We start from the raw sequence: 21709 nt of genomic DNA on the forward strand, positions 1-21709 counted from the left end.
AACTTAGCTCCCTTGCAGAGAAGCAGGCCACGGCCCTGCCGAACACGAAAGTCTGATATGGTTTCGAACCCTTCCCTATAAGAATGTCGCGACAGGTGACGATGAACACGCCCAACGCCGATGGAATGGATTTGTTGGGACAACAGCGTTCGACTGTTTTCTCTCCTACACCTGCGACCCCTGTTCCCGCAAAATCTGCTTCCAGCCCTCATTCTCCACCGCCCGGATGGGACTGCCCCCAATCTTCATGACCGGCGAATGCTGAAATGTCTCCCAGTTGTGGCATTTGAGCGTTTGCTCCATGCTTGTCTTGACCTCTGCTGTGCCTCGGTCGATCATTTCTTTCTCGTACTCGTTCACAGCTTCCTTCAGACTCACTTCGCCTTTCGAGTGTTGTACGAGTCTGGAAACGAGCTCTTTGGCGTCGCGGATACAGTTATTCAGACCCTGGCCTCGATGGAACGTCATGGCGTGTGCTGCGTCGCCGACTAGTGTCGTTCGACCTGAGTGGTTGTCCCAGGGTACTGGTATCCAGACAGACACTCGGTCGCTAGGGATGATAAGACGCCAGGGGTCTTCGTCGGCGTCAAGTCCTGCAGTGGTTGTGTGCTCACCATTCCGTCCAAAGAACCCATCCGTCACAGTAACATCCGCATCACCAAGCCATTCCAAAGCCTCGCGCTTCGGACTCGCCCAATCCCTCGTCAAATCCTGCAAATCCCTCAACGAATGCGGTGGTTCAGGATCCTCCTTATCCGGACTCAACTCAGGCGGCCAAGTGAGCGTGATCTGGAAACTCCATGTCTCCGGCCTTTTGGGATCGGGAACGCCCTGCATCGTCATGAGGAAGAACATGCCCTTGGGGTGAATGCCGTGGTCGACGAAATGGCGAAGTTTCGAGCGGATGAAGATGGCGTGCTCGGGGTTGCGGTAGCGGACGTTGAAGTTGGCCATGTAGACGGGGAGAGGTTTTGGTTCTGCGAGGGGGCCGAGGAGGGAACGACGGACGATTGAGCCGCCGCCGTCGGCGCCGATGAGGAGGGTTCCTGTTTCTGAGGCGCCGTTTTGGAAGAATGCTGTTACTGTTCCGTCGTTGCCAAATTCTATCCTCTCCAACTTATGATCGTACTATGCAATCGTCAAAAGAACTCCTATCTCACCTCAGCTCACCACCAAAACACCTACCTTAACATCCACCCCCTCCCCAAGCAACCTCCTCAACGCCTTCCTCGCGACCCTCCTGCCCCCAGGACTAGGCACGACCTTAATCGTACTCCCATCCCTCCCATTCGTAACCGTCATATTCTCCACCGGCTGCGCCTTGTAGACTGGATCGACCTGCGCTTCCGGTAATCGATCCACCAGCTCCACAGGCAATAAATAGGGAAGGTAGTCTGCAGACCAGAAGTACGCCATTCCCCAGTCGCGGGAACGACCGGCCGTGGACTCTTTTTCGTAGATGGTGTAGGGGATGTGGTGTTTTTGGAGGCCTTGGGCGAGGAGGAGGCCGCAGATTCCTGGGGTTTGGTTAATTGTCTTGTATTATTTTGTGGTGGGATAGACTTGCCTGCGCCGATGATGATAACATGAGGCTCCTTTTCAGCAGTGCCATTGGATCGAGCCATATTGGATTAAACAAAAGGGTCTTTTTCAAAACAGAAAGGATTAAGCGTTGTCATCATTTTGAAGTATGTCCATGTTGCTCGAGGTATCCACCAGGCACGAAGGTCCACTTTTATCCTGTAGTGGACCTCATGTATGCAGGGTCTTCGGCAGGCGTATGCTCGGGAAAGAAGGCATATGGCCTGGTACATCATTGAACCAGGACATTTCGAAGAAGCCGAAGTCTTTTGACTACTCACAACAAGTAGGGCAAGAGGAACGCAAGAATGCTGTCTACTCCAAGATTGGGTTCTTTGATTTATACCATATGCTCGCTAGATCGTCTATACCCATGCTTGTCGTCTTTGACGCTTTCCGAATGATCCTGTCGCTCATTTTCTTCATGAAGTTCGATTTCAGTCGTCTTCCTAATCCCTCCGAACCCACCATACACCACGCTATTGTTTCTACTAGACGGATCCTGTTCAGAGATTTGATCCAGCGTGCCTTCATGCTTCTCCGACTGACTCCATGGCTCACTGTGCTTCGAACTGTCGATAGTCCTGAGCCCTGTGCTCATCGTGTTCACGCTGCTGATTACATAGCCAGTGCGAGGACCAGGATCGCGTGACCTTTCCGCGAACCATGGGATGAGTTTGTTGAGGATTGGCCGGAGGAGTGGCAAGCAGGCGCATATGATGCCCACGTTTGTTTCCACGGCGGTCCATTTAAGGGTTGCGCTGCCAGTGTATGTGGAGTCTTTGCCTGTTGCGCCAGTCTTCAGGGTCGTCATTCGTACAATCGTGACCACGCAGACACTATGAATCGTCAGTACAGAATACAAAAGTCATTTGTGGCTTGTGACTTACAAAGCTCCCAGTAGGAAGATTCCCATCAGCACATACTTCTGCCGTTTCGTGATCTTCATCAGTCCATTGATCAGCGGTATGGGTAGCGCGAGAATCATGATATCCGTGAGCATGTTCAACGTCGCGTACGTATACCACCAGGGAATCGTCTCAACGCAGTGGCCCTTCAAGGACTTGTCCCAGCTATACTGAATCGGGGTGCAAGAGAATATGCCCACGATGAAGGTCGCAACGAACGTAACGACAACGAGTGTCATCAAGATGCGCATCCACAGTCGAAAGCTGAGTCCGTATGCTTTGATGGCAGGTGTATCACAGAAGACCCGCTGGTACATGAGTAGAATTGATATCTTCGTCGGCCATGTGACCAGCTTGTAGCAAATCTGGCAGATGTAGAAGTACTGCGTAAGTCAGTAAGAAGATCCTCCGGTATATTGAGGTTGGGGCATTTACATATAGCGCAAGCTTGAGGTTCCGGCTCGAGATGTCTCCCATGTGTCGACCGTATCCATAATGTACCGAGATGGATGCAATGACGGCCTGGACGATTGATGCTACCTGATGTCTTGTTAGTATCTCTTGCTCAATAACATTGTACACGGTCGTTCTGACCATAGCAAACCCAATAGCCAAGTCATCCCACCCTACCAACCGCCTCGAAATGCGGATCCAGAAACGAAGACATACAAACACCCCAGAAGTCGCTGTAAAGGCTGCGAAAAATGCAATCAAAGAAGGTCCCTGATTCTGAGACGGATTCGAGACCAGCGGAGCCATGATCAAGGACGCGGGAGCTTCGCACTCAGACAAACAGACTCGTGGCGAGCCCCATCGTCCGAGGACGAAGAAATACGAGACAAAAGCAAGGAGTAGTCTCAAACTTGAAAGGCGTCAGTTGCATCGACCTTGGTTGTGCGTGTGCTTCCCAGCAGTCTGGATAGTAGGTAGGGGATTTGAGAAAAACCCTCAGAGCAACCTGAGTGTGCTACAAAGAGCATAAACTCCCGCGCGGGTTGCTCGATTGCTTGTGGCATCTTCTGGTACTCGGCTATCGCTGACAGGTGAGAGGTGCAACAACTGCACTGGCCGTACGAGGATAGCGCAGATCCCTTCTCACCGCGGTTTGGAGCAAGCGCAGGATCGTGGGACGACATCCCGATGCCTCGGAGCGGCTCGGATGTGTTGGAGTTGGTGCCGCCAAGCGCGATGTGCGCTGTGATAACGTGCTTGGAAACGGGTGGTAGTGTGTTGCTCTGCGGGAATTATTGATTGCACGCCGGGGCTTTGGATATTGTGGCTGGCACTGGATCCCTCAATATGTACAGCCTCGCCATTCTATTCAGCCACCAATCCTTGAAGCAACGGCTACAGGTGTGAGGAGTCTGCAGTACAGAGGGTGCACCAGAATTTGGCACCGCTGTGGGAGCACAAGCTGTTGTGCCGACCATCTCAACTCAAAGCAGCACAGCGAGTGGATCCTGCAGCAGCTCGGTTCCGCACTCGGCGCTGATCGTCGGCGGTCGAGGAGCGACGAGCCCTTCCTTCAGCGTCGCAGAATTGGGCAATGTCTGCGAGACCGTAGAAGCATTGTATGTTGTTGATGATGTTTGTCCAGCACGATATCGGCTTGGAAGTGTCGTCGACGTCAAAATAAGCTCGACGGCATCGACGGCAAGCCGGTGCGCCACGACGAGCCGAAGTGCTTGCGGGAGCAGGCTCCCTGTCCCCAGTCTTCCTCCTCACCCACGACTCGAACAGCCGGCCGGCGCATTTGCCGTGTCTGGTGCATTGCAGGCCGTCGACTTCTCGCAGGCCATTGGCAGCGCGGAATTCTAGCACTAGGCCGACAGCTGCCTCCCGCTGGCTAGCATGGCGGAGGCGTGGCAACCTGCATTGCATGCGGTGCCCTGCCTTCGCTCCATTCAATGCCTTCTCAAGGGCTGTATTACCCAACTGCCGTGAGAGAGCTATCTCGTACAGGACTGAGAGTGAAAGAGATTGAAAAACGTACAAAGCAGCAGTGATTGAGTTTGATACAGGCTCTGAAACCTTTTCGAACTCTCGTCTGGCATTTCCAGAAGCATTCGACGGCACCAAAAGATGACGGAGGCGCTGCCTGTGCCTCTTCCTGTCGAGGTCGAGAAACAGAAGATTCAATCGTCGCTTCATTCCGACTCCTCGCCTCAGCTGGAATATGACCCGGAGATTGAGAAGCGAGTGATCAGGAAATGCGACCTTCGAGTCGTCCCTCCCACTCTTGTGCTCTTCGCTCTATCGTTTCTCGACCGAGTTCGTCCAACATGGCCCATGCCTGAGATTTTCACTGACCTTCTCAGGTAAACATCGGCAATGCACGCATCCAAGGCCTCACCAAAGACCTCAACATGGTCGGGACAGATTACAATGTCGCCCTGCTGATATTATTCGTCCCATTCATCCTGTTCGAGATCCCCTCAAACCTTATCATGAAGAAGATGAAGCCGAGCACGTGGCTTAGTGTGCTTCTATTCGGCTGTGGTACGTCGATCCATTCGAATGGGTAATTCTTGACGATGCGCTGACAGGGAGCTGTCAGGAATCATGAACATGTGCATGGGGTTTGTGCGAACGTATGGCGAATTGGTCGGTGTGCGGTTCTTGCTGGGTCTCTTCGAGGCTGGTACCGGTCCGGGCTCGATCTACCTTATCGCCATGTACTACCGACGATATGAGCTACCCTGGCGAATCTCATGGTGGTACACCTCTGGCATTGTGGCTGGAGCCTTCGGTGGATTGCTGGCCTATGCCATTGCACATATGGACGGGCTTCAAGGGTACAGTGGTTGGAGATGGTGAGTACCCGTTCAACACCATAGAATAGAAGACTAGTTGCTAACACTATGAATAGGATCTTCATCATCGAGGGAGCAGTCACAGCAGCAGTCGGCATTCTCATGAAGTTCTGGCTCGTAGACTGGCCCGAAGATGCAACATTCCTGACCCCCGAAGAGAAAGCTGTCATGCTAGCAAGACTATCCCGAGACCGTGCAGAAGAAGCCCGAATGGATCGATGGAACACCAAACGAGTCTTCAAAGACTGGAAAGTCTACGTCGGGTAAGCTATCGCCATGCTGGATGCTTCAGCAAATCTCCTCTCACATCGAGACTCCTCGCGTACCCTCCTCAACATCCGATCCTATTGCTAATGACTTCACAGCACCCTCATGTTCTTCGGCATAGTCAACACAAACTACAGCACCAACTTCTTCATCCCCACCATCCTGGTCGAAATGGGCTACAAAGCCGTCGAAGCCCAAGTCTACACCATCCCCATCTACGCCGTCGCCGCCGTCTTCTGCCTCTCGCTCTGCTACCTCTCCGACCGCCTCAAGCACCGCTTCGCCTTCATCCTCTTCGGCGTCCTCCTCGGCTTCATCGGCTACGTCATCCTCCTCACGCAACAAGGCCTCCCCGTCGGCGCCAAGTACTTCGCGCTCTTCACCCTCGTGACGTGCGGGTATATCGTGCAGCCCATCTCGGTGTCGTGGCTCATGAATAATGTCGGGGGACATTATAAACGCGCTTTCGCATCTGCTGCGCAGATTGGTTGGGGGAATGCGGGTGGGATCGTCGCTTCGAATATTTATATCACGTCTGAGGCGCCGTTTTACAAGACGGGGTATGGTGTGAGTATTGCCCTGCTGCTCTTCACGGGCGTCATGAGCGGCGTGATGTTCTGGGGTCTGGTCCTGGAAAACAGGAAACGCGCGAGAGGGGAGCGGGATTATCGATTGCAGGGCGAGGATGCGGATAATCTGGGTGATGATGATCCGAGGTTCAAGTTTGCTTATTAGAATCGATATGAGATGCTGATGGTAGAGTTGGTTAGATAGTCGATGGGAAGAATGAGGTATGAAACACGTTCGCTGATGAACAGGGTTGTTGATCTTCTGAATACTTCTCGACCCCTATCTGCACCTCCACACAGCATAAGAATGCATCTAAGATCCTTCTTCCGCGCTGCTAGCCACCACCCTCAACACATCCACTCAGAAGAAGCGAAACCCCACAGGACTCCTCGCTCCCAACGCTGCAAAAAAGACGGGAGTCTTCAACCCACAACAGCAAGAACAGCGGCAGCGGTCATGGAGTTGTTTCAAAACAAAACACATTACGATATATACAATCGTCGACTTCATTCGAATTCAAACAAAAACGCGTAGGATATCTTCCTTCCTTTCCTGTCACTCCTCGCTAGCGGTCCTCTTACTTTCAGACGCCGTGGGCGAAGGTGGGACGACGATCGTCGTCGGCGTGGGTAATTGCTGCTCGCCAGAGTCCCTTTGGCTCTCACTATCTTTGTCGCCGTCCTCTTGCGGTTTCGAATCAGCACCCTCGCCTTCCTCGGTGATGGTGCTGTGGGCGTTCGTATCGGTGCTCGTCCCAGCTCCTCGTCTTCGGGCCCGCCTTTGCGCTCGTTCGTCGTTGGCGCTTTCTCTTCGTCTGCGGATGCGGAGGGAGTCGTCTCTGCCTGGGGCTTCGCCGTCTTCGCCATCGCCCCGAAGACCCTGCAGCATCGATGCGGCGCGGTCTGCAATGTCTTCGCCCTCCGAGACGCCGCCCTCGGCTGAGGCTCCCCCATCTGAATCGTTGGTCTTGGCAGGCGTGAGAAGGCCTGTTTCGTCCGCAATGTTCTCCCCAGTCTCGGGAATTTTCTGGCCTGAGGCGACTCGTACCTGGTGTCGATCCTTGAGACGCGCTCGCCTTCTTCGGTCTCGAGTATCCCTCGTTTGGGGTGCGGCTGCTCGCAGCTTCTCCATCAAGGCGTCCATGGCTCCAGTCGATGGACTTGGCGGCGCGTCTCCTACCGTGGCCATTGTAGCGCCGTTTGGCTTCTGTCCTTGAAGCTGTTTACGACGGATGTTCTCCTCATTTCGACGCCACTGTTCCTCAAGGATAAGATTCTTCTCGTGGGATTTCTAAACGAACAGTCAGCTGATATTCTCCTGGCAGGCATATGAAATGAATCGATAAACTTACCTTGTATTCGTTCAAGAAATTAGCGAGCTTGCCGAAGAATTCTCGCCTTGAGTTTTCGTCCTTGTTGTCGTCGCCAAAGTAAGTCAAAATGTCGTCGTAGACCCTGTTCATCTCCTCAAGGTAGAGCTGCATTTGTTCGGCCTTGCGGCGGGCTTCTTTCATGGACCTTTGCACAATCTGGCTGACCCGATCCTCTGGGTGGAATCTCTTCGGATCGCTCAGGTTACCTGCGTCGAGCGAAGATTGTACGTTGGTGATGTTGTCAATGTACTTCTTCGCGTCTTGTTGCAACTGTTCGATGTTCATCTTCTGCGTACCGAGAACACCAGCGATGTCGTCTGCGAAGCCTTCGTACTGAGGATACTGCTTGCGAACCACGCGCTCGACGTAGTCCATAAGAGTGGATTCGTTATTCGTGTCCTTGACCATACCCAACCGTGCTAGAGATGATAGCTTGAACCCAACGGCCTGCTTGTTGGAGTCGTTCATGTAGTTACCAATGTCCAGGATCAATCCAAACACTGGCATCAGCTTGACCGAATCTCGGAGCGCTTCCGAGACTTCTACAACCTGCTTCAGCTTGCCAGAAATCTCGTCGTACTCGGGCTCGTAATTCCTCGTAAGAGCGAGTGCTCGTATTCTGGCCTTCCAATAGTGATGCAGCTCATAAGCCGTGTACAAATATATCTGATCTTCGCGGGTGAGTTCATTGGGGTCCTGCTCGCGAGCAGTTTTCATCGCATCAGGTCCAGTCCAGTCCTTGGAGTAAGGGGCCAGGAGCTTAGCAACATTGTCAGGAATCGTGCACAGATGTTCCTGTTGCAAAAAGTCCATCACGGTGCTGTTGTCCAAGATTTCACGATCGCAGTGAATGATCATGCGCGAGATCTCATCAGCATCCAAATTCGAGAACTTGGCCAGACTGATTTGCATCGTATGCATGAGATCTCGGCCAATGACCTGCTTCTTGTCGCTCTTAGCTTTGCTGCTGGTCTTGCCAATCTGCTTGATCTCCTTGGCCATGAAGAGCTTCTCGATCTCGTCGAGAATACCCTTCTTCGACAGCTCTTGGTACTTCTCTTCCTTCTGTTCCGAAGTAGGAGTGTGCGAAGCCCACATGGTGATTTCCGGCGAGTCGACCTTCTCCCAGTGAAGAGCCTTGAGCTTTTTCTTTGGACGCGGCGCAACCGGACCGATCGAGCCGGGAGCACCAGTATATATGGGTTTCGGCAAGAAGCCACCCTTGTTGGCTCCAGGAAGCGGCGGAGCACCTGGTGGCGGAGGCGGCGGCGGAGGAGCAGGCGCATCGCTCGAAAACCCTGGCATTGGCGGAGGAGGCGGTGGAGGTGGAGCATCGTTTGAGAATCCTGGCATGGGCGGTGGAGGAGGCGGTGCAGCACCATCGAATCCGGGCATCGGTGGCGGAGGAGGTGCATCAGGGCCATCAAACTTGTCCTTGGGCTGCTCGGCACCGTCGCTGCTGGTCGGTGTCTTGGGGCTTTCACTCTCCAAACTTGGATGACTAGGCCCAGTGGTGATACCATCGCCCTCGTCGTCGCTGCCGTCAATACGTTGAGTCTTGCTGGTGAGCTCCGAGAGCATGCCTTGCTGTGCATGAGCAATAGAACTGGGCATCTTCGGCCGTTTCATCTCAACCAGCCTTGGCTTCTCGTAGACGATGTCTTCATCTCCGATATCAGTCTCCTCGTCCTCAGTGACCGACGCTTCCGGATCAAACTTGCTAGCAACCGGTTTTCGCTGGATAGCGCTCTTCGTCCTGCGCGCAGTGCCAAGGTATTGCATTTGAGCATCCAAACCGTCTGGCTCCAGACCAGCACCCTCCATCTTCTCGCGCAGCTCTCTAAGCTTGTCACTTGGATTGAACTGTTGCCATACCTTGCCCTCTAGTTTCGCTTGAGTCTTAGCACGCTCCAGTTGCATCTCCAAACGATCCATGAGCCTTTCGCGGTCGAGAATGCCCTGCATCGCGGCAGGATCTGTCTGCTCGCCGTTCTTGCCCTTGTTCGCACTGGATGCGGCGATATCTTGGGCATCTTTCAGCATGAGGTACAGCTCTCTGGTCTCGAGCTCGTTGCGTTGCAGCTCCTGTGCTCGCACACGTTGGAGCTCTGCCAATTCTGCTTTGAATGCTTCTGCTTGTCGTTGTTGGAGATCAATGATACTGGCTTGCTCCGCAAGCTGCTTGTGTAATTTGGCAACGAGACCCTCTGCTCCAAGGTCGACCTGATATTTCATCTCATCTCGCTCAGCAATTGCGGCATCGGCAATGAGCTTGGCCTCATCAGCTGCTTCCCTTGCCTGACGGGCTTCAGAATCGGTATAGAGCTTGTCCATCAAACTCTGCACCGAGAAATTGAGGGATTGCTTCAAGTCCATGTCCGGTAGCCTTCGATCCATGGCCACGTACGAGAGCATGCTCTCCACGAGCTGGAAGAGTTTCAGCCGATCCTCGCCTTCATTGTCTCTGATGAGCAGAAGATGTTGTAGAGCAGACAAGAAGTAGTCGCCTTCTTTGCTCCCTGCAAGTCTTTGCTGAATAGCCTCAACGATGTGGACAGGATCGTTCATATCCTTGCCCTCGCCTTCCATGCTCTCATGCATGGAACTGCCCTCCCGCTCTTGAAGGTCTTCATAGTCGATCGCCTCGTTTGTCCGGTAGTGTTCGATTTGCTTGTCGATAACTTCGTACTGGAAGTCTTCCATCTTCGTGAGGATGCGCTTGAGGCCACAGGCCACAAACTGCGCGCGAAGATGGCATCGTAGGTGGAGGTCTTTCTCAGGGGCGTCCACAATGATGTTGACCAGGAATAGAGATGCAACGGCGTACTCCATGAGCAGGTTCTCCATACCAATGCCACCACTTCGAACCTCGTCCGACGCACCCACCAGCGAGCCCATCTTGCCGCGGCCATCGACCGTGACTTCAACGATACGCATCCAAGCGTCAAATCGACCGTTCTCGTTCTGCTGAGCTTTGAGATGGTCCAGACACTGCAAGACCTTGATATGACCCTGCCCGTTCGCCCAATGGCACAGGAAAGTGAGAAGTTCAGATACAAGTTTTCTTGTGTTCAATCGTGGTGAAGTCAACGAACTGGCCAATGCCATAACAATGGTATCATGTTGCAATGCATTGTCGGCGCCGTATTTGTTGTTCATCAATGCCTTCAGGCACTTGACGATATCATATTCGCGGTCAAGGTCTCGTTCTGACGTAGAGCCGCCCACAGGTGCAGGTCCTGAGCCTTGTCGTCTATTGAGCTTCGCGAGGGCGTTTGTGAGAGCAATCTGGCCTTGTGCTTCGACAAACGACTTGACCCATGCGATCGGCTGCGTCCGGAGACTCACAGACAAGCTTTGCAACTGTTTGGGTGTGATGGTGTTCTCCAGTATCTTCTTGACGTACCATTCTGGACTCCCCTCTTCGTCAAAGCGGCCAATCATGTTGGTACCGTCGATGCTGACCATTGTGTTCCGCGCCATGTTTCTCTTCTTCTGCTCTCCCTGCCATTCCGCAAGTCTATCTTGGTGCACCAGAGTCCACTTCTTGTTGATTGGGTAGGCCTCCATTTGTCTTCGCGCTTGCTCAGGTAAACTCTTCCAACCACGCTTGTGCATCAATTCCATAAACTCCTTTTCAATGACTTTGTCGTCCTTGGGTCGATGCAACTGGAAGTTTTCAGGCGAGAACGAGGATGTACTGGAGAATGCGGAAGGGTTATGGGCGTTGAGGAAATGGTGGTGTCTTTCCTTTTCCCGCGTAGTCGATTGTACAAGCTGGGGCAGATGGGCGTAGTCTGATTGATTCCCGAATGACGCCTGGCTTGCATTTGGCTGGAGATAATGCCTTCGATCATGCGACGAAGTTGATCTTATGCTGCCATGGTCACTTGAGCTTCGCGACTGCGCATAGCCTCCATTCAGGGTCGTAGCGTCGGACTCGAACGAGCGCGCAGTACCTCCTCTGGTACTGCCATGTGTAGGAGGTCTAGGAGGTAGCGCGCTGCCATCGAAAGCAGGATACTGGTGGAAGTCGCCGCCGCCTTTGTTCAGGTGGTGTGGCAGCGGTTCGCGGCGCGAGACTGGCCTGTCCGCGTGGTCGACATGCACGGGGGGCTTATTGTCCTTGGGCATAGCATCGTATGGTATGCTGGTGATAACGCCCGCTTGCATGGCTAGCCCCTCCTGCCCAGTCTGGCCATTCTTGCCTGCCATGTACTCATCCTGGTCTATGGTCGACGTCGAGCTGCGGTGCGAGTGTCGCGAGGCCGTCTCTGGCATCGGCGGTGCATCATTGCCCTTCTCTTTCTTGTGGCGGGAGAACAAAGACTTGCCTCCACTGGACTGCCGCGACGCTTTGTCGCTCGAGAACATGCTGTCGCCTCCTGCTCGTGCTGGGGCCGCCGGCGCTCAAGGCGCGTCCGCTGCTGCGCGTGGCCAGTCTGCGGGCGGGTGCTCCTTTCCACAAATGCTTGGTATATTTGTCCTCCTCTGATACTCTTCCAAGCCCTTCGCTATGGCTTTCGCACGTGCTGGACGCTGTGCCAACCCCGGTGGCTCGCCTGAGGTTGGTGGTCCACGCCGCCGGATCGGGTAAGACAAGTCGTCGTCCGGGCAGTTGGGCAGAGAGTATGGGATGGGATGGCGGCGACGTTGTAACAGTAGGTGGTGGCAGTGGTGGTGCCGACGGTTCTCCGCAGGTTTCGTTTCGGTCGTGAGTCGCGGAGGCGTCCTTGGGTCAAAGCGTGCGATCTCGACACGCCCCCGGTTCAGGTTGCGGCTCCCAGACTGTTGGCCAGCTTCTCCTGACGACTTCGGAAAGCGCGCCGAGCCAAACCTTCGCTGTTCTCGCTGCAGGATCGCCTCGGACATTAATTTGCCGCCAGCAGCCAGAGATCACGAGGGGAGAGAATAGGGGAGAGGCTGTGAAAAATTGATGGAGTTTGATGAGTCTGCAGAGCGAATACTTCTCCCAGCAATTATTGTTCTCATTACTTTCGACTCCGGCCACCCCTCGCTTGCCCCATGCAGCTTATCACCGTGGCCAACGCACCGTGCACTGCTGCGTCCGTTCACATGAAAGACCTCTACCTTATACTACGTCGCATACGAGGATATGTAGTACTGCAGCATCGGTCAGCCTCGAAATATCATCGGTACGAACAGGCGGCTTACCGTCAACACCGAATCTCCTCCGCCTGGCTCGTCGCCGTTGAGGAACACATAAAGTATCAGCGCATGCTCGTGGCAGAAGCATGCAATTACCCTACCACCAAGCCTGCCCACGCTGAGCACGCGACCCCAGTCTCTGCCTTCGACCCTGACTGTCGCCCAGCCTTCTTCGCTTTGCCCTGAAGAGTCACCCACGGCCTTCATTCGTGTGCTCGGGTGGTTTGCCAGTCCTTCTTCTCCGTCCACGACCTGCGAAGGGTCTAGCTCGGGGTTTTCGAGCCCTGTCCAGAGACTGTTGATGCGCATGGCATCGGTATTGAGTACGAGTCGCAGACAGCCGTGCATGTTGCCACTGAGCTCCAGCTTCGGCCCAGAAACAGCGCTGCCAAAACCACTTTTTGATGCACCTTTGGTCGTCATTGCGAGCTTGGTGAAGCGGTCACTGATGCCTTTGAGTTGCATTAAATTCGGCAGCACGATATGAACATCGGGCTCTCGACATCGAGGTTCGTGCAAGCCTTCAACGGAAGCTGGTGCGAGAACCCTGACAGGAACGTCTTGAGTGACAAGAGTTTCTCGATCTTGTCTCGCCCCGAAGAAGTCGACGCTCTCTTCGCGAAACTCTTCGCCAGTCCCGAAGCCAGTGCTGTTAGGCTCGTCGGAACTCGCGTGACCGTTGGTGCCAGGCGGGGCGCTGCTGCTCATCGTCTGAGTTGTGATAGTGACAGAAAGTAGAGGAATGTTGTCCTTTTTCGTAAGGCGAATGTTGGCTGCAACTGCATTCTGGGCGCTTTTCAACGCTCTCTGCAGAGGTGCAAGTGGGACTTCGAGATTGATGGTGTTGTCCGGCGCCGCTGACTGTATTGTGTACGTCTCGAATATCGTGTCGATTGATAGAACTGACCATACTTGGGTGCCTTGTTCGGGAATGACTGTAAAACGGACATCTTTCTCATCCAATCTGACCCAGGCGATGTGACCAAGTGTGGCTAGAGATGCAGTAAACTTGGTGAAGGTGTGGATGTTCTGGATACTCGCCCTGAACCGCATCGTGGGCGGCGTCTACCGTTGCTGGTCCTCAAACGTCAGCGGTCGCATATTGTTGCTGCAATCACCATGCCTGCTTGACGCGTTGCGCAGATGCAGATGGCGCGGTTCTTGAGAGATGTCGCGATGGAAATTGATGTTGAAGTCGAGAGTTTCGTGAAGATTCAAGCCTGGAAAGTCACTGACGCGAAATCACGTGTTAGGTCTTCGAACATTCAGTCTTTGGAATTGAGATATCTTCTTTGGCTCGTTAACATTATTATCTACACTGGGCATCGTTTCAAATAAACGAAACATCTCTCGCCACTATGAAGGATAGTTCAAGGCGAAAACCTCCCGAATCTCCTCCCGGCTTCGTCCTGCAGCAACTGCTAGTTGCAGCAAGATTCTGGCCTTTTGAGGGTTGTAGAACCCACCAGCAATCATGTAGTCGCCTGGAGAGACGAACCCTTCCGCCGACCTGCGGCTTGAGACCAGCGGTATGCTCGTGGTATTGTATATCGTCTCCAGAACCTCTGATGCCGCACTGGAAACCCCACCAGCACCCATTCCCGCCACAACTAGTCCTTCTGCGCCCAGCAAGATCGCCCCTTGGAAGAGTCCTGGGTCCATGTCCTGGTGGGCGTACAATACATCGATCTTTGGAAGAGCGGTAGTATTGGTCAGGTCAAAGTTGACCAGTCCAACAGGCTTCGCCGGCTCGTAGTAAAAGTATGGCACTTGGTTGATAAAGAATCCCAACTGACCAGCCTCGGCGCTGTAAAACGTGTCCAGAGAGTTGGCATGGTTCTTCGTGGTCACATAGGCACTGCCGATTCGATCGTTGAGCGTAATCATCGTTCCTCTTCCCCGAGCTTTCGGTGAACTCGCTAAAGTCACAGCCTGCAGCAAGTTGAGAGGTCCATCAGCGCTCAGTGCTGTTGCAGGACGCATGGCTCCCACCATGACGACTGCTTTGGTCGAATTGATCGTCATTTCTAGAAAGAACGCTGTCTCTTCCAGGCTGTCGGTGCCATGGGTGATGACCACTCCAGATATTTCTGGCTTCGCAAGTTCGGCTTGCACCATCGAATACAACTTAAGCAGGATGGTACTGTTTATAGAAGGGCTGCCGACGTTGCTGATTTGATAGCCTTGGATGTTTGCGATGTTTAGTATCTCCGGAACCGCATCGATTAGATCTTCAACTCCTAGTCCGACGCTATATCCCACGGTCTGCGTATTGGTCGTTCCTTGACTGGCAATCGTGCCTCCAGTCGCAAAGATTGTCACATTAGGGAGGCTTGCGTTCTGAGGCGTTGATACATCTTGACGAGTGAGTACGTATGGTGTAATCGGCGAGGCCAAGGTTGTGGCTGCGAGCAGCAGGAGGCCGTTGATGGCGATCATATTGAGGAGGATGCCTTGCTGCTGCCGGTTCAAGTGCGAGCGCAGTCGTTTTATAGGTAGGCCTGCTGCCGGCCATCTTCGCCAAGTGATATGGATCTGGCTGCAAAGTCGATATCACTTGGCAGTGTCCGCTGTTTCTCGTAAGTGTTGCGCACAACTGGGCAGAGCAATCAATTTTCTTTTGCAATTCCTCAATCGTCGAGGTTGTTAGAATGCCGCCTCCTGATAGCCAGTTTCTCAACTAGGCTTCTCACATTGATTCTTTAAAGCTAAAATTGGAAGATGCACTCGTTTAATCATTTGTCAACACATGTGTATAAAGTCAACTCTGGCCGACGGCGGGCAGATATCTCTATCGGCTCGGGCAAGCTAGAGGTGAAGTTGGCCAGTTTTGCATCCTACGGTCGCCGTATCTTCGGCTCATTAGTGCTCTTGGCTAGACATCACTAACCTATAGCCAGCTCCATTACTGTTCTGATGTCCAATCAGTTGAATGTGTCCAGCGAAGTGATGTCTCCGGCATGGAGAATATCTGGACGAAACAGCGTGATGTTCGTCGTGGCCATGACTCGTGAGGTTTAATTCGATGATTCAAGAGATGCTGGAAGGTGCGCACTCGTGCATATGCCTTTCCACAAGACTGGTGAATGTAGAAGAATGATGGAGGTGAACGTCCAGTCGCGTGTTGATTTCTGGCGGCGACGCACGTGCCGTCGCGCTAGGCCGCACTTTCCCCAGATTTACGGGTGCTCCCGCTGCGTCATCGCACAGATCAACCTGCATGCATCCAGCGCGACATTCAACTGTCGCCTGTGCCATCAAACCAAACATCCATCCTCCCATCACACACACATCTCGACGAAGTCGCATCGCACTGCACTGCACTCCGTCTTCCGCTCCTTTTGCGCCGTCGCCATGGCGGGCTTGAAGCGTCGGTCGACCCGCCAGGCCGCCGTTCGCAAGCGATCCATCTACGCCGAGCCAGATACCGACGACGACTTCGAGGTCGACAGCGAAGCAGACTACGAACCTGAACCCGATGTCGAAGAGACCGCGCCACCGCCAAAGAAGCGCAAAGTCACCACACGACACAAACCGCAGACTCGAAGCAGAGCGAAGAGCAAGCCGGCGAACAAGACGGTCAGATCTGTCTTCAAGATTGGCAAGCCTCGCAAGGCGAACAGCAGCAAGGATGTCGCGGCCTCGAAAAAGGAATTCGCAGGCCCCAGCGATCATCGCATACCTAAGTGGGCATCGCTGCCGGTCGATATCCTCAGAGACATCTTCATCTTCGCATCATACCCACTTCACGAGGGAACCACAGAGTCGGGCAACAACGTCTCGTGGCTCATCAAGTCGGCCTTGACGTGTCGCGCATTTGCGCTTCCTGCTCTTGAAGCCTACTATCAATCACCGGCGATGTTGACTTCGCTACATCCACATCACCTGCTGGATCTTTTGCGCATGCCCAAGGACAAGCGCTGGGTTGACTACAGCGTCAAGATCAAGACCCTGTCTATCGATGTACGGAGGCTAGCCTACGTCGCTCACAACAAACCATCATTCGACCTTTGTCCGCTCGTTGCAGAGCTTCCCCAACTACAACACATGGAGATTCTACATCCCATGTATCTACCTCCTTACCGCCCTTTCAAGATTCAACGTTGGACCTTCCCCGCCACCGAGCTGTTTCAGACGATGGAGCGCCACGACATACGCCTCAAGAGTTGGAGATGGTCGCGAGACATGATTCCAAAGAACGCATTTCTTGATCTGTATGGAATGATGACGACCGCGCATCAGAGCAAGGTCTTCAGCCGACTCGATCGTTTGGTAGTCTGTGGCTTCAATTACGAGGATAGTTCTGAGCCTAAGGCGCCAGAAGGTTCAGATGGTATTTATTGCAAACTTTACGACCTGGATAATGCTAATCCAGCTACAGAAGCTATTGCGACACCACCAGGGCTTGCGACTTCGATACAGAAGCTACCTGCCATTCAGGACCTGACCTTCATATCCTGCGACATCATCATGGAGAAGTTCCTACAGCGCCTGCCACAAAACCTCCAGCGACTCGAATTGAGCAACTGTCTTGAGATCACCAGCGACATGATGCGCGCCTTTTTTAACACATCGGGCGCGCAACTCAAGGAGCTGGTTCTAAATCACAATGCTGCTCTCAACCTCAGCTTTCTTCAAGCGCTCAAAGTGTCGTGCCCACGGCTTGAGGTCCTCAAGGTCGACTTGCACTACTACAGCGAGAGATTTACCATCAACGATGCGACCGCACTCTACGACGAGCTCCTACCAGAAGATGAGGTACCAACGTGGCCGTCAACTTTGCGGCATCTGGAGATCGTACATGCTCAGAAGTGGTCACCTGAATCGGCTCAAAACCTCTTCCGTTCGTTGATTGACAGCGCGCCGGAGTTACTTGACTTGCGCAGTCTTGTACTACAAGCACACATCAACATCCCATGGCGTGATCGAGTCGGCTTTCGCGACCAGTGGATAGAACGACTCCGTCGTGTCTATCTTCGCAGAGAGATAGAGCCAGCTAAGAATCTCGGATCTATTCGCCAGTACAAGTTATGGAAGCAGGCGCAAGGCCTTGACAATGTCGAGAGTATGGACGAACTGGGCCATGACAACCAAGCTGATGCGGCCCGCATAACCCGGACGATGTCCCACGTTCAGGTGTCTACCCACAAGTCGAGTGGTGATACGGAAGCATACTCTGACTCCGATGTACCACCTGCCGCAGCACATGGCCAGCCTCGACGCAGCAAGCGCGTGGCAGAGACGCAAGTCAGTCAAGCATCCAAGTCCAACAGCCCGTCACCAGAGTCGGACGAAGAATCCGAGAGTGAGGAAGAAGAATGGCGCAAGCAGCCAGAGAAGTTCATTCAGGGTCTCTGCCAGCTGGTCGATATTCGCATCGACAATCAGCGTCCACGCGAGAACCAATGGACCGAAGGCGATTTCCTCGATAGCGAAGTCAGCGGCGATGAGGATTGGCAGGAAGGTGCTGAGTTTGAGGAGGAGACGTATGCGTGGTGAATTCCAACAGCAAGGGGAGTGAAGCTCAAGAGATCATGTTTAGGGGAGTAGTAAGTGGCTGTGACGGATGTGTTTTGATACCCTGACGACTGTGCGATTCGGAAGCACCGCGATGATAGTTCATGTAAGACCGTAGCGGCCGCTTGAGTGGCTGGGCAATGAGAAAGCTTGTCCCTCGTGGCAGTATTGTGAGAGACGAGGTCACGGCGGCCTCACAGCAGCGTCTGGTGATGTTGGGGGCTGTGCAGTGCTTCCAGGACTTCGCACGCAGGGCTTTTTAGACTTTCATGCACGGCCTGCACGAGCCACGTGTGAAATCCTTCGGCTTAGCTCACCTCAACCCACCTCACCTCCAATCAACCCCCATCACCACCATTGATGCGACAAGTCTATGAGACCAATTGCGGTTGCGTACAGGAACGCGATTGCGCACAATTGTCCCGAGAGCCGGTTGCTTACCCGTCAGATTACGTCCTCGCGGCCATGGACTAGGACAAGGACTCTCACTGCCTGGAGGACCCCTTACGGGAGACGGCCAATACCATCGAGAAACCACCCACACAGACGGATAGGCACCGACCAGAATGCTGGGCCTCAGCTCCCGACTATATACGCCCTGTCATCGGCACCTGGCCGCGCTGCGATTGCGGTGATTCGAGTCTCGGGCCCGGATTGCTTGGATGTGTATCATAGATTATGTCCAGGGAGGAAGATTCCCAAGGCGCGTACGGCAGCTGTGAGGACGCTGTATGAGCCTGGCAGTGACGGATCGCGAGATTCTGTATTGGACTCCAACGCTCTTGTCCTGTACTTTCCTGCGCCGAAGACGGTCACGGGAGAAGATGTGCTCGAGTTACATGTCCATGGAGGCCCTGCTATTGTCAAGGCTGTGCTATCAGCGATATCGAAGTGCTCTAATGGAGGTCTGAACAAGATACGCTATGCTGAGCCTGGCGAGTTCACAAGGCGGGCTTTCATGAATAATCGCATAGACCTCACGCAAGTTGAGGCACTGGGAGATACTCTTTCGGCGGATACTGAGCAGCAACGTCGTCTTTCAGTTCGTGGAACTGCTGGTGTAATTGCGAAGCAGTACGAGGCGTGGAGGCAGCAGCTTCTGTATGCTCGAGGAGAGCTAGAAGCGCTGATCGATTTCAGTGAAGATCAGCATTTTGATGAGAGTCCTGCTGAGCTGTGTGCTTCTGTGGCAGCACAAGTCAAAGTACTGAAGAGATCACTACAAGTGCACAGCAAGAATGCCGTTCGAGGTGAACTCCTCAGACACGGCATCAGCGTCTCACTCCTGGGAGCACCCAATGCCGGCAAAAGCTCATTGCTCAATCGCATCATCGGCCGTGAAGCAGCCATTGTCAGCCAAGAAGCTGGAACAACTCGCGACGTAGTCGAAGTAGGACTCGACCTAGGAGGCTATTTCTGTCGCTTCGGCGACACTGCTGGCCTTCGACAAGCCATCCATACCGCTACTCAAGCGCCATCAAGCGGTCAAAAGCACCCCCCAGATATGATTAATCAAATCGAAATAGAAGGCATGCGGCGCGCCAAGCAGCGAGCCGCTGACAGCGACCTGGTCGTGGTGGTGCTCAGCTTCGAAGAAGAAGTCAACAACGATTCGGACCGACAGTCACAAGCGACGCTGAACCTCGACGCAGAGGTGTGCGCCGTAGCGAGAGAGCTGATGCAGGGAGGTAGTCGAGCGGACAATGTCATCCTGGTCATCAACAAGAGCGACTTGGCACGTGATGCGGCCACGCGAGAGCGTGCGCTGCAGCAGGTGCAGGATAAAATGCCCGAAGTTGGAAGGCAGTCTGTCCACCTGTTGTCTTGTCTGGCAGACGATGCGGTGCTGCTGCAGCAGTCATCAGCAGAAGATGATGACCCGGGAGGCATTCAACGATTCCTCCGAGGCTTGATCGGGCAGTTTGGGAAGCTGACTGCAGCCTTGACCCCGGATGGCGCTGATGCGGCTGCAGCTGTAGCGTCTTCGTCTGCTGGGTCTCCTGCAGCTCTGAGCACATCGACTACAGCTCCTCCAACTTCAACTGCTGCTGCCGAGCCCGATCTTTCGATTTGGCAGGAATCGCTGGGTGCCAGCGAACGACACCGCGTACTTCTCGATGCGTGCATCACCCATCTCGATGCATTCCTCGCCGAGACGGATCCCGGGCCAAGTCAGCAGCAGTCTAGCGATGATGCAGAAGCAGACATCGTCGTCGCAGCAGAACACCTCCGCTCCGCAGCCGACTATCTCGCCAAAATCACCGGCAAAGGCGAATCCGGCGATGTGGAGGAAGTGCTCGGGGTAGTCTTTGAGAAGTTTTGCGTGGGGAAGTGAATGATTAAAAAGCCTCCCAGTTGTTTAGTCCCTACTATGGAACATGTTTTGCTGCTGCGATAAAGAATTGCCGCCCGGGCATCGCTGCCCATGTGATAGAATCCCGTCTAGAGATGAAAGTGTAGAACGCCTGTAAATGCCATCCATGTCCGTGTCCATGCAGATCCCAACTCCCGTGTAAATGCCGCCAAAAACAAAAGACTCCATGTAAATGCCTTCAGAGAAACTCCTCGTAAATGCTATGCCTTTCCAACACACAAGTCTATCCCCGAAGAAAGACAAAAAGGTAATAAGAAAACTCCCATCGCTAAAAACGCTGCATCAATGCTCATCCGCTCAGAACGCTATCATCGGGTTTCTTCTCATGCCATGTCGATTCGATCCAAAAAGGTTCCGTGCAGTGTCGTTTTTTGCCGTAGCGATTAAGAATGTTGTATGCGTTCGAAGAAGGGAATGTCGATTATAAGGGATAGGAGAAAGACCAGGAGGGCCACGGTGGAGACTTGCTCCTCGGTGGTGTCGATCATTGTCCAGCAATAGAATCGGAAGGATGATGTGAGATGGTGTTTTAGTTGTAGCCTCTGTGAGAAAAGTTTGTTAGTCAAGTCGTTTGAGGAAGGTTTGGTGCTTGGGGATGGGAATGGCTTACCCTCTGCCGTCGTCACCCGCGCGTTGGTGTTGTTGCTGGAGAGTGAACATTGTTGCTTGTTGATGTTCTTGTTGTTGGTGGTAGTTGGTCGTGGTGTTGATTGAGAGATACGAGATCTTTTCTTGTGTGTTGTTGATGATAATGGTCCCGTGGCAATGTAGAAAGATTGCTTCTGAGGTCCTCTGGAATACGAAAAGGGGAGCTTCTTAGTTGTAGCCACCGCGACCCATTTTGACTTGATTTGACTTTGAAGAAAGAAAAAGTAGAGTAAAGAAATCGGGGTTGGAGTTGACGGTTAAGAAAATGGGGGCCAGAGATTGACAGTAGGAGATAATAAAAACGATCTGAGGCGTACTGTTGGTGCTGATTGATCGGTCGTCGATGTACCCGTCGGCTGATTGGGTAGTAGTAGGAAACTCTGTTGCTGATGACTTTGCTGGAGGGACCGTGCCGAAGAAAGGAAGCAGTAAAGTAAAAAGGAAAACTTTGAACTGGGTGTGGGAGGATTGCTGTTGTTGTTGCTGATGA

General features: G+C 53.4%; 6 protein-coding genes across 6 annotated transcripts; 2 read left to right on the top strand and 4 right to left on the bottom strand.

The window, feature by feature from the left end:
* Nucleotides 1–165: 165 nt before the first annotated feature.
* Nucleotides 166–2806, bottom strand: M409DRAFT_53435 (uncharacterized protein; the record flags this gene model as incomplete). The annotated part of the gene is made up of 4 exons (XM_033812368.1): nt 166–1128; nt 1186–1536; nt 1928–2420; nt 2472–2806. The coding sequence occupies 4 exons, from the start codon at nt 2804–2806 to the stop codon at nt 166–168; spliced, it is 2142 nt and encodes a 713-aa protein (XP_033669011.1).
* A 1534-nt stretch (nt 2807–4340) lies between these two features.
* On the top strand, nt 4341–6304 carry M409DRAFT_65638 (uncharacterized protein; the record flags this gene model as incomplete). Its single annotated transcript, XM_033816603.1, has 6 exons — nt 4341–4349; nt 4581–4760; nt 4808–4988; nt 5047–5302; nt 5359–5565; nt 5668–6304. The coding sequence occupies 6 exons, from the start codon at nt 4341–4343 to the stop codon at nt 6302–6304; spliced, it is 1470 nt and encodes a 489-aa protein (XP_033669012.1).
* A 390-nt stretch (nt 6305–6694) lies between these two features.
* Nucleotides 6695–11885, bottom strand: M409DRAFT_53438 (uncharacterized protein; the record flags this gene model as incomplete). Its single annotated transcript, XM_033812369.1, has 2 exons — nt 6695–7429; nt 7491–11885. 2 exons carry the CDS (start codon nt 11883–11885, stop codon nt 6695–6697), a joined length of 5130 nt encoding a protein of 1709 aa, XP_033669013.1.
* Nucleotides 11886–12608: 723 nt separating this feature from the next.
* On the bottom strand, nt 12609–13733 carry M409DRAFT_65640 (uncharacterized protein; the record flags this gene model as incomplete). The annotated part of the gene is made up of 2 exons (XM_033816604.1): nt 12609–12635; nt 12687–13733. 2 exons carry the CDS (start codon nt 13731–13733, stop codon nt 12609–12611), a joined length of 1074 nt encoding a protein of 357 aa, XP_033669014.1.
* Nucleotides 13734–14036: 303 nt separating this feature from the next.
* Nucleotides 14037–15119, bottom strand: M409DRAFT_21573 (uncharacterized protein; the record flags this gene model as incomplete). Its single annotated transcript, XM_033805920.1, has 1 exon — nt 14037–15119. The coding sequence occupies one exon, from the start codon at nt 15117–15119 to the stop codon at nt 14037–14039; it is 1083 nt and encodes a 360-aa protein (XP_033669015.1).
* A 915-nt stretch (nt 15120–16034) lies between these two features.
* Nucleotides 16035–18179, top strand: M409DRAFT_65641 (uncharacterized protein; the record flags this gene model as incomplete). The annotated part of the gene is made up of 1 exon (XM_033816605.1): nt 16035–18179. One exon carries the CDS (start codon nt 16035–16037, stop codon nt 18177–18179), a length of 2145 nt encoding a protein of 714 aa, XP_033669016.1.
* Nucleotides 18180–21709: the final 3530 nt, after the last annotated feature.

This window comes from Zasmidium cellare (assembly GCF_010093935.1).
Source record: "Zasmidium cellare ATCC 36951 unplaced genomic scaffold M409scaffold_13, whole genome shotgun sequence".
In the NCBI taxonomy this organism is placed as follows: domain Eukaryota; kingdom Fungi; phylum Ascomycota; class Dothideomycetes; order Mycosphaerellales; family Mycosphaerellaceae; genus Zasmidium; species Zasmidium cellare.